This window comes from Arachis duranensis, chromosome 1 (assembly GCF_000817695.3).
Source record: "Arachis duranensis cultivar V14167 chromosome 1, aradu.V14167.gnm2.J7QH, whole genome shotgun sequence".
NCBI lineage: Eukaryota > Viridiplantae > Streptophyta > Magnoliopsida > Fabales > Fabaceae > Arachis > Arachis duranensis.
The window spans coordinates 41,670,156-41,681,965 of record NC_029772.3 but is presented as its reverse complement, the minus strand read 5'-3'; the positions used below and the strand labels follow the sequence as shown (position 1 = coordinate 41,681,965).

The 11,810-nt window shown below is 38.3% G+C and overlaps 1 protein-coding gene across 1 annotated transcript; it reads right to left on the bottom strand.

Annotated features, from left to right (window-relative positions):
* Positions 1-348: 348 nt before the first annotated feature.
* LOC107487009 (uncharacterized) lies at positions 349-1,128 on the bottom strand. The gene has a single exon (XM_016107593.1). The coding sequence runs from the start codon at positions 1,126-1,128 to the stop codon at positions 349-351; it is 780 nt and encodes a 259-aa protein (XP_015963079.1).
* Between the last annotated feature and the right edge of the window lie 10,682 nt (positions 1,129-11,810).

Genomic DNA, 11,810 nt, shown 5'->3' with positions numbered 1-11,810 from the left:
TGGGGCCTTGGAAGATTCGCAGTCCCACACAGCCTCCTTGATTTCCTCATCCGTCGGCATCATTTCTAAAGCTTCAGCCTCATCCCTATGGATACACTTTACTAAACCATCTCTGATTCCAATCCTCGGAACATATTCCTGTCTATATAAATCCTTGTAGAACCCTCTAATCGCACCTTTTATTCTCGCCTGATTCCGCACAAGTCTTCCATGTATCATCAGTGCATCGATCCTGTTATTTCGTCTTCTGGCCGAAGCAATGTTATGAAAGTATCTGGTATTCCTATCCATGTTTGCAGCATGCTTAGACCGAGACATCTGTTTCCAGTGCATTTCCTTTCTAATATACTATTTCGAACAAAAGCTCACAAGCGCCTTCCTTCTAGCCTCCGTTGTACCATCATAAACTCCATCACTGACTAAATTGTCCAGCTTGGTGAGCTCCTCCTCAAACCTCATGAGTCTCTTATCCATGTCCCGAAAGTTAACCTTGTGCCATTGCCGCAGTTGTATTGATAGAGCCTTCAGCTTGCACGGGAACTGCGCTTCTCCGAGGTTTCGCCACTCATCCTTCACCATTCTCAGAAATCCCTCATGCGTAAACCAGGCGTCCAAACTTCTGAATGGTCTAGGGGGCCCCGTTAATCTTGTTAGTCCCCTAAACCATGTGTACTTCCTATCAGTAAGAGGCAAATCTATCAACTGCATGTCATGCACCCATTCCTTAAACTCTTTCGATGACGCCAGCAAGCTAGTAACTCCTTTACGATCCTCAACTTGTAAAATTTCATTAAAGTCTCCTAGAAAACAGAAAGGAATCTGACACAACCCCACCACATAACTCAGTTCCTCCCACACCCCCCTCTTTGCCTCCCTCCCATGCGCCCCGTACACCAAACAGAAAGCACATCGGAAGTTGGTCCTTGTTAAAACACCTTCAACACACAGCCACCTCTCACCTTTATACCTTTGAATTACTTGAAACACTCCGTCATCCCAAATTAATACCAGACCCCCCGCCATTCCTACAGATTCCACAAACTCCCAACCAGCAGTACTAGATCCCCAAAGCCTTGCAACCTCATATTTAGTAATCACTTCTTTTTTTGTTTCAATCAAACCCAACATGTTCAAATTATATTTATTCTTCAAAGATTTCAGCATGCTCAATTTACCGTCCCCCCTCCACCCCCTAATATTCCAACAGCTCACAATCATTTAAACAAAAATTTGCTCACCTTATTTTGATTTTTTGGTCGACTCTTTCTCGCCTTTTCCTTTTGATTGGCTAGCTTTCTCTTAGCCGCTATTTCCTCATTTTGTGCTTGCAAAATCGCCATAATATCTTCTTCCTCATCGTATAAAATCGCTCCTGATTCCACAGTCAATGCCCAGGTTGCTTGATTTTCCTGGCGCTGCTCTTCCTGCGTCCCCTTGTACTCCTTGCCTTCGAAATGGCTACCTGTGCCCAACTTAGCCCCTGCTCCTGTCCCCCGGGAATCGCCACAGGCCTCCACCCCCAGGACGTCCCTCACTGCGTTGCCCTTTGCTCCCGAAGTACCATCCTTCCCCATTAGGCATCTCAATCCCGCTTGGGATCCCTCATCGTGGAAAATTAACTAGGATAATTATGAGTGAGAATGTGAGATTATCCAAATCTCATCACTCATGACTCACATTTTTTACCTCCACTCTTTTCACTTGGCCAAATTTTCTTCTCTCTTTTATCCTCGTGATTAAATTTTTATCTTAGTGAGGTAATTAATGGATAGACATATATGTAGGAGAGAATAAAAATCATTAAATTCAACCTTATCTCTTTACTTTTTTAACGTGTTTTACTTTTCTCCCTTTGTAAATATTTTACTTTCACTTTTCACCATATTTAGTTACCAAGTACGATTAAGAAAAATAATTAGAGAGAAAAAGGGAGTGGGGTCGAGATTTCGAAAGAAGAAAAAGAAAGAAAACTAACTTTACTTTCATACTATCCCTTCTTCCATAATCAATTAAGAGCACTCCACCACTTGTCAAGCAAACAAGAACTAGGATCCACTCTCTTATTCCCTTCTTGAATTTTCTTCAAGAATTCACAAGGTGAGTAAGGAGAATACCCTCCTCTTTTTTTATCAATGCATTCGGCCATCATGCTCTCTCATGAAGAGTTGATGATATTTATTTCTTGTGTAGTGAATCAATACTAGAAGCTTCCAAAAGAATGGAGAGAACACGAAAATTCAAAGCAAAAAGGGTAAGAACTTCTCTCCCTTTTTCCATTACACATTTGGCCAAATGGCCTAAGGGAGTAAAAATTGTATATCTTGAAAGATGAGAAATAAGTTAAAGCCTCATGAAATAATATTTAAGGAAGTTGAAAGACTAAAAGATTAAGATACTAGGATAATAATGCGTAAAAAAAGCCTAAAAGAGACATATACATGAATTAATGCTCTATGAAAAACATATGATACATCACTTTTAGTTTAGTGGTAACTAAAGGATAAAGTGAGCTAAAAAGAATAGTTAATGAAAGACGAGATAAAAATGAAGTCACTAAAGGTCTAGGAATAAAATAGGATAATTATAAAAGACTCGGACAATAAGATAATTATGTAAATATTTGGATATAACTAGCATAAATAATAAAGACTAAAAGTAAAAGTATGAAAATAACAAACTTAGAAGATAAGAGTAAAAAAGTAAGGGTAAAATGATAAACTAGACTAGGAAGAGTAAAAATGTGATTAATAAAAAAAAAGTCTCATAAAGAAATAGTAAGTTAAGAGCATTAAGGGAAAATTGGTAATTTAAAAGAAAGATAAGATTAAAATTGATAGTTAATAAGTTAGGGATGAATTAATCATTTTAAAAGAAAATAGGATAAAACAATTAATTAGGGTAATATGGTCATTTGAGAATAAGTATATGGTTAATGTGATAACAATAAAAAAAGAAGGGCATAAAATATATAAAGCTCATACTAGAAGTTGTTAAAGGAGAAATTGTAAATAAGAAAAAAATGTCTTAAAAACTTTAAGAATACATAATAAAGAATAAAGGATGTAAAAGGCTTTATGAATAAAGACTAAGGGCAGAAGGGTCCATAGAGAGAAAAGGATATTTTGATAATTTAAATGACTAAAGAGAAAAGAGTCCTTTAGATGTACCGAAATATACTAAGATAAATGAGAAAGCCGCAAGATGTTTTAAGAGAGACTGCTGGATAAGCGGAAGAATTTTTTCTCCTGGCCAGTGTCGGAAATAGGTGGGGACGCCCACAGGAAAAATATGTCTCTTATGTGAACCTACAGTGGTGTCAAGATTTGCGATGAATGCCTAGTATCAGGACTGACATAGTTAAGAGACTATATGCGGGCATAGCCTAGAGTAATGTCGGGTTACGGATAGTCAACTAGTGCATGAGCTCATGACCTGTGTAAGGCTCGACATGCATCATGCCTACTTGCTGTATTTTTCTGTGATTTTTGATTATGTGTACTTGTATTTCTATTATGATAAGATTGTGTAGTATATCCGTTGGGGTAACTTGTAGTGTAGTGACGAACTCCCTAGAGTTAAGTACCCAAATCCTCTGACTTCTTTCTTACACCTTGTTGGAAATCTTAGGTTCTTACGCCTCTTTTTTCTCCTGTTCTATAGAAGGAGTTGGGAGTAGTATTCTTTGAGTACATTACACTGTGCTACTATGATGATCCCATGTAGGGAAGCACTGTCATATAGGGAGAGCTGCGTACGTGCATGTACATCCTTCTTGATCGACCATTCTCACATCCTTTACTTAGTCTTGAGTTTGACCTTGAATTTTTTTACAATTTTCTAATATCTGAGCTGCATCTTGGAGATACCCACTACCTACCATTTTCATTACAACCGATGTACCAGGTGGACCCTGAGCCAGAGTCTCCTGTCATTTTTTTATCCCGAGTATCTGCATTAGTTTGACCTGGTGCCCGAGCCAGTGATACCAATGGAGCCCATGCCCGATTATCAATCACTTGATCTGATGGTCGAGCAGTTTGGGCTCTTGGGAGAGGTCTAAGCCACAGTTGTTCCCAATGGCTTCATGTTGACTTCATCCAAAGAGGATCCGTCAGAGGATAGCAAGACCGGAGAGGACCACTTGGTTTTTGACCTAGTCTCTGGATCGTTAGAAAAAGCCAATATAGGAGATGGAGAGCTAGGACAGCAACCTAATGGATACGTGTGATGAACCCGATGTGCAGCAGTCTTATAGATATTTTTAGGAAGTAGTTTAGTAGTAAACTGTCTTCCTTCATTGTAGATAGCCTTTTGTGAGGGATATGATTTTACTTTTGGTAGGCATGTTTTAGATTAGGGGCTCTTACGTGAGTTGGAACCTAAGTCTCAACCATTTATGTATCTACTTTCTAAGTTATGGGTACTATACATATAAGTGGGATCAAATTACTAACTAATCCCATGTATGAAACTGCTCCCTAGTGTCCATCCATGTATAGTATATGTGTTTCTACTATATTTTGCTATTATCCTAAGTGCCTGCATAATTTGTTGCTTTTATACCTTACTGTAATAATGTTAATATAATCTTGACTAACTTACGATTACGAATAGTGTTACAGGCTCATAATTATAACATTAAATATAAGGTATAGAGTCTTATAGGTTGACAAAATAGGTTAACACCTAACAATTGGCATTGGTCATGACCTGCTGAAAGTTGGATCGTTACAGAATTCATGTTAGTCACGGAGTATATCAACAATCTGAATACATTATTTTCATAGCTAATAACCATGGACTATCAAGTTAGAGAAAATAATGTGTCGAGCTTCTTCTTCTTGTTCTTCAGAGCTTACTAGATTCGTATGATCAACTCATCATCAATATTACCAACAACAATATTTTCAGTCAACTCCAATTTGATGATGTCATTGCCATTATTCTTGAAAAAGAAAGTAAACATAAAAATAAGGATGATCAAACTGCGGGTTCAAGGCAAGCAGAAGCTTTGTTGGTGGTGAGAGGCAGATCAATGAAACATGGATCTAGTAGGAGTCAGCGTCATGATAGATCAAAGGCCTGGAAGAACCGTGGCAAGAAAAACAACTTGAAAAAACATCGTTGATTCAATAGAAAGAGTGCAAAGAAAGCTTATGATGCATCAACCTCATAAGGATGTGTTGCAAGTACATCTAACAATGGAAACATCTTGTGCATTGAAGTAGTGATTGGTTGTGAAGGTGGTAGACAACTGGCTGATGTTTGCTTGATGGATTATACTATAACGTATAATATGACTTTGCATTGGGATTGGTTTAGCACTAATGAACCGATTTCATCAGAATCTATGCTCAAGGAAGATGATCATGCTCTGGAATTGTAATTAATGGTACTATTAAAATCAAAATGTTTGATGGTTCTATACGCACAATTCAACTGTCAAACATGTAAAAGGACTAAGAATGAATCAATTTTCTATTGGGCTCTTGGATGCTCAAGAGTACAAGATCAATATTAAAGATAGAATCTTGAAGGTGTGAAGTAGTGCTCGTCTCATCATGAAAGCCAAAAGGATAACAACCAATCTCTATTTACTTTTTGGAGACATAATCCAAGACACAGGGGAAGTGATTGCATATGCAAATCACAAATCGATGATGTGGAATCGCAAGCTAGGTGATGATCGGACTTTTGTGTGGTCTAGAATTTCACAAATGAATTCTCGTTGCAAGTATAGCTTCTAAACCAACAAAGAATCCTTTCATACAAACATTTGGTTGTCACAAGTAACAAATCCCTAAAAATATAAACTGAAGTATTCAATCCTCGGGTCATTCTCCTTAGGGATTGCAATAAAGTGTTCTTGTTATTGGTTATGAGGTATGTTTGGAGTTTTTGAGATAATAGACAAGAATTGCAAATTGCAAAGGAAGTAAACTAGCAAAAAGCTCTTGCCAAGGTGTGAGAACTGGAAATCCTATCCTAGTTACCCTTATCAATTGTGATGAGAGTTGTTCATTGCTCCCACTTGGTTAACCTCTAACCATGGATGAAAGTCAAGTGGATGAATTAACTTGATTCCACAAGTCTTAGCCAACTCCTAAGGAAGACTAACTTTAGTGGCATTCGAGTCAATTAGCAATCCCTAATTGTCAATCAACAAAGGAATTAGATAACTCAAGTGTCACTAATTACTCTACCTAGACCAAGAGGAGAAAATTCTACTCTAACATCCTTTCAAGCATTCAATCAAACACTTGAAAGGCATAAAAGGAAAGCATAGTAGAATGAAAACAAGAATGAAATCTAATGAATACTAATTGCAAGGAAATTAACAACAACAAAACAATTAAGCAATAAGAGAAATCAAAACATGAATTGCATTAAAGAGAAATGGAAGAACAAGAGTGCATCAACATAAAAGTAAAGAATTACAAGAATTAAAGTACAAAACTAGAGAGAGAAAAAGTAGAAGAGTAAGAATTGATAAAGGAAAAGTAAATCAAAGCATGAATTAAATCTAGATCTAGAGAAGAATTAAGCTTAATCCTAATCCTAATTCTAGATAGAAGAGAGAGCTTCTCTCTTTAGAAAACTAAAACTAAAAACTAGCTCTAAGAAATGATGATAGAATGATGAAGTGAATGATGCCTTTCCCTTCAATCCTTGCTCCTTTTAAGCATTTTGGCACAAAAGTTGGTTCAGATTGGACCCCACACCTTCTGCAAATTTGCTGAGCACGATTTCACTCAAAAATCACGTGCCAGCATTGACGCGTACGCGTACAGCATGCGTACGCGTCCATGGGGTTTTTGCGTGATCCACGCGTAGGCGTCTAGTGCGCGTGCATGTCCATGTTCTTGTCCCAAATCTTTGGCTTTTCATGATTTCTCCATTTCGCATGCTTTCTCTTCACTCCTTTGATCCATTCCTAGCCCTTTTCAATCTGAAATCACTAGCAAATACATAAAGGCATCTAGTGTAATCAAAGAAAGATTAAAATTATCAAATCAAGGGTCCAAAAGCATGTTTTCACATTCAAGCACAAATTAGGAGACAATTATAAAACTATGCTATTTTATTGAATAAATGTGAGAAAAGGTTAACAAAACACTCTAAATTCAACACAAGATAAACCCTAAAAACAGGGTTTATCAACCTTCCCACACTTAAACCTTAGCATGTCCTCATGCTAAACCAAGAATGAAATAAGGGGTATGACATTTACTTAATGTGACTAAACTATATGCAACCTATCTAAATGCAACTATCTATATGAGTGTAAATGCTTGGTCAATACAAATCAACTTCCAAGGAAACATATGTAGGCACAGGGGCTAAAGCAATAGGAATCAAATCCAACCCACAATTGCATTGAACTATCAAAAAGATCCACAAACTTGCATGAATATAGATGATGGTGGTGAAAACATGAAATTGAGCAATTGAACCCTCACCGGATGTGTATTCGCTCTAGTCACTCATGTGTTTAGGGATTGATTCACTCAATTCTCCCTTAATCATGATTTCCAAAATTTATTCTTCATCTAACAATTAACAATCATTCAATGCATGCATACAAATATCATGAGGTCTTTCTCAAAGGTTGTAATGGGGTTAGGGTCAAGGTAGGATTATATATGGTTAAGTGGACTAAAATTTGAATCTTTGATTAACCTAGACTTTCCCACCTAACCTATACAATGACCTATATAAATTCAAAATTAACCTAACTACCCATCTTTCACTTTTCACATACTCATGCATTTTCTTTTCATTTCACACACTTATGCATTGACTCCTTTATTTGGACTTTATTTTGGGACATTTTGTCAACTTTTTATTGTTTTTTTTCTTTTTCTTTCTTTTTCCATCTCTTTTTTTTTTCTTTTCTTTTTCGTTTGTTTTTCTCATTTCATTTTTTTCTTTTCAAGAACATCAATGCATAAGGTCTATACATTTGGTTACTACATGAGCATGCTCACAATTCCCAAATATAGAAATATAAAACACCCCTTTTATCCCAACCAAAGTTCCCAAATCTCCCCCAAACTTGAATAATAAACACTCTCACTAGCCTAAGCTAATCAAAGATCCAAACAAGGGACTTTTATTATTTTTCGCTTTAAGCTTGTAATATGCTAAAATAAGGAACAATCGGGTTAAGCGTAGGCTCAAAGTTAGTTAACAATGGAGAGTAAAAGGTAGGCTATTTGGGTAGGTGAGCTATTGAAATAATGGCCTCAATCATGTAATTGCATGAATACAAAGAATAATTGGACATATAGAATTAAACAAATCAAGGATCACAATCATAGAAAGAGAACAATTGCACACAAGAAGGAAAATAAGTGGCTATAAGATGTAACCACACCATTAGACTCAAATCTCACAAGCTTGTGTTCTTAGCTCAAAACATGCCTCACAAGATATAAAATTCAAGCAAGTTCCACAAAAATTTTCAATCAATTGGGGTGGTGCCCTATAGATAAATTCCTTGGAAAATCTCATTGTTTTGACTAAGCTTATCCTGAATGCAATGTTGTGATTGAGAAATTTTAAAAATTCCTTGGTTTATCCCCTTTTTCAATTGAAATCGATTTTCATGCAAAAAAGGTCAACTAGGTCCCAACAATTCAAAATATTTTTCTAATCACAACCAAAACGACTAAAACAACTATATGAAGAAAATCCAATTAAAATATGAAATATAAAGTGCAAAGTGCATCAACTAAAATAAAAGTATGCAACAACTAAAATAAGAGTATCCTCAATACTAGTATATACAATAATCCCAAAAAGTGTAAAATAAAGCAAAATAAAGCAAAATAGCATAAACTAGGGGATAGTGTTCGGAAATGTTCACCAAAAGTAAAGCTATCCACCGACGGCGACGACGATGACCTCCCTACACTTAAAATCAAGCATCGTCCTCGATGCTACTGCTCGGGCTCATGGTGAGGGTCAGCTGTCGTATTTGACTGCTGGGTTTGAGGCTGGGGTTCCACAGATGGCTGCTGCGCCTTCGAGGTGGCCTGTGTCTGCGGGAGTGTCTCTGGCTAAGCCCGCTCCTCCTCATCAGATGTGGAAGAAGCGGAAAGAGGGGGCGACTCAACGCCCAGTGCCATGAGCATCTGATCTACTCTGTCCAGGCATCTCATAATGCAGTGCTCAGTGCGCTCTATGAAGCGAAAAAGACGCTGAACTAGTAGATAAGTCGGCTGGGGTGCTGGTGGTGGTACTAAGGGTATTGCCGGTATTGATGGTCCTGCCGCAGCTGAGGAAGAGGATGTTCCGGCTGGTGCTGTTCTGGCTTGAGCCCTAGATGCACACTGGGATGGGGGCTTCTCGTGCACCCACGTACCCCACGGAATAACATCCTCCTTGTCGTCGTCGTCTGGGAGTGGTGGTGCCACGTCATCGTCCCTCCAAAGGGCACCGACTAACTCAACCATCCTAGTGACCAATGTAGGAAATGGTAGTAAGCCACGGACATGTGCTCGCCACATGTACCTCCTGATCAACCGGGGGAAATATATCTCCTTTCCCTCCATGACACACCCGAGAAGGACGAGCATGTCCACCAGAATCTCAGAAAAATAGGTAGTAGGCATGACATAGTGGGAAAATATCTGCTGCCAAGTCCTAGCCTCTCTAGACAGATAAGCAAATAACATTTCCTTGGGCTTCTTGTTGTTAGAATCCATCACCCAAGGGGAATTCGGTGTGGCAATTACCTCCCTCAAAGCATCATAATTAAAGGTCATACACAATGCATTGCCACCTCCGCCTGCTCATAAGCATCTGTGGCACCAGTCTTAGGTGGGCAATGCAATGCATCATCAGTAGCAGCTTCAGTAACTAAGATCTGCCCGCCTCGTAGATAAACTGAATTAAGAGTCGCTTTAAAGAAGTTGCAGTAAAATTTCTTGACCCATGAAGTGTTTATCCTTCCCAAATCCCTATCAACAAAGCCTAGGCCCAACCCCTGAATACGAGCCTCTATGGGGGGCCTCAGGTCATTGGGAAGGGCCAATTTCTTCTCAATGTTCAGATTCTTCTTTCGATAGGTCGGGAAGTGGAGCTCACAGTACAAGTTAGGAAACTTGGCTGTGTCAGTGGGCGGAAGCTGCTGGTTCTCCTTATCCACTTCATTGAGTGGGATTTTGGCATAGTTGGCATAAGGAGAAAGAGTAGGGGCTTGAGGTGTCTTCCTCTTTCTAGAGGTAACCTTCACTTTCCCTCTATCCGACATCCTGAAAACAGATATATCATGATATAAACACTTAGCCAAGTAGAGGAAAGAAAGCAAGGAAGGACATATTCATGAAGTGAGGTAAAAAGAGTGAAAACTTGGAACGCAAGCAACAAAAATCAGAATTTAATGAAAGCTACGAACCAGGAATTCAAGTAATATAAGCACAGTGCTTGTTTATTAAGCTCAATAAGCATCATACCCAAAAAGAATGGTTAAAGAGTTAGTTGAAAACTAAAAAGAGAAATTAGTATGTTAAGCAAGTTAGAAGTTAGAAGACTAGTTCAAAGGTTATGTGTATGATGGTCATTTGCTTAATTAGGATGAGTGTAGAAAATTAAGGATAACAAGCACACTCACAATCATGGGGAAGAAGCAGTCATTGACGATGAAATATGAAATTGCAAAAAGAGCAGTTAATTGAAAGCAAGTCATCAATCAATGTTATGGTCACTAAGTGTGCAATAATTGGTGTTGCAAAATTGAAATATGCACTAGTGTAATTAGAATCAAGTTAGAAACACTTCTACAAGGGTTACACTAGTGGAAGGTACCAATTAATGCAAAAGAAAGAACCATATTCAAGAGAATCACAAGTTAGAGCAAATGGTAAGCTTAGTAGGATTCAAAAGCCATTTGAATTAACTTGAAAAGTGAAAGCTCGACAAGGTTCAATGCATAAACGGGAAACAAACTGAGCATGGGAATGCTAACCAAAGTATCCAGGAATTAAACTTGGTGGTATGTAAGTAAAACTCAATTCAAAAGTGCCAAGTTCCATTCTTGATAGGCAAGTTTAAAACCAAAACAATTTCTAAAAATTTGGGCAGCATCCCGGCTATAAGTTGGATGTTCCCGAATAACAAAAACAGCAAGATACGAGTATGCGAATCCATAATTGCAACAACAAGAGAAAACATGGATTGCATATACACAGACTGCATCAAACACAATCAAACAATAAAAGTGCAACAAGGCAGCAGTAAAAGGAAAACATCATAGTAGTAACATGATTTACAGGACATCACGAATCAGCAAAACATATAGCATTCAGAAAGTAAACACAAACGAAGCACTTATCAGGCCTAGAATCCTCTAACCACAACCTAACTACCTAACAGCATACATATCTATCTAACCTAACAAGCAGAATTAATTACTAAGCTAACTAAAATTAATCAAATAAAATTAAGGAAAAAGAAAAGAAAACAGAGCAATGACGGCAGGGGTATGGTGTGGAACCTAGAAGCAGAGCAGAAAAGAAACAGAACTGGAAAAGGAAGACATGTGCAGTAGTCGGGCGAGGCTGCCCAGTAGTGGTGGCAGTGATGAGACTCACGGCGGTGCAGAAGTTTGGCCGAGAACAATGGTGAGGGAGGCAGATGTAATGGAGGTTATGGGAGTGAGGGAGACGAAGGGGGATAGACGTTGGGGAAGGGAAGAGTGCGTGACTATGCTAGGTTTCCTCGCGTGGATAGGGTAATCATTTTGAATCTACGCGTCTGCGCACGGTGCGCGTTTGCATGGATGGGCGAGAGAGGGATGGGAGCGG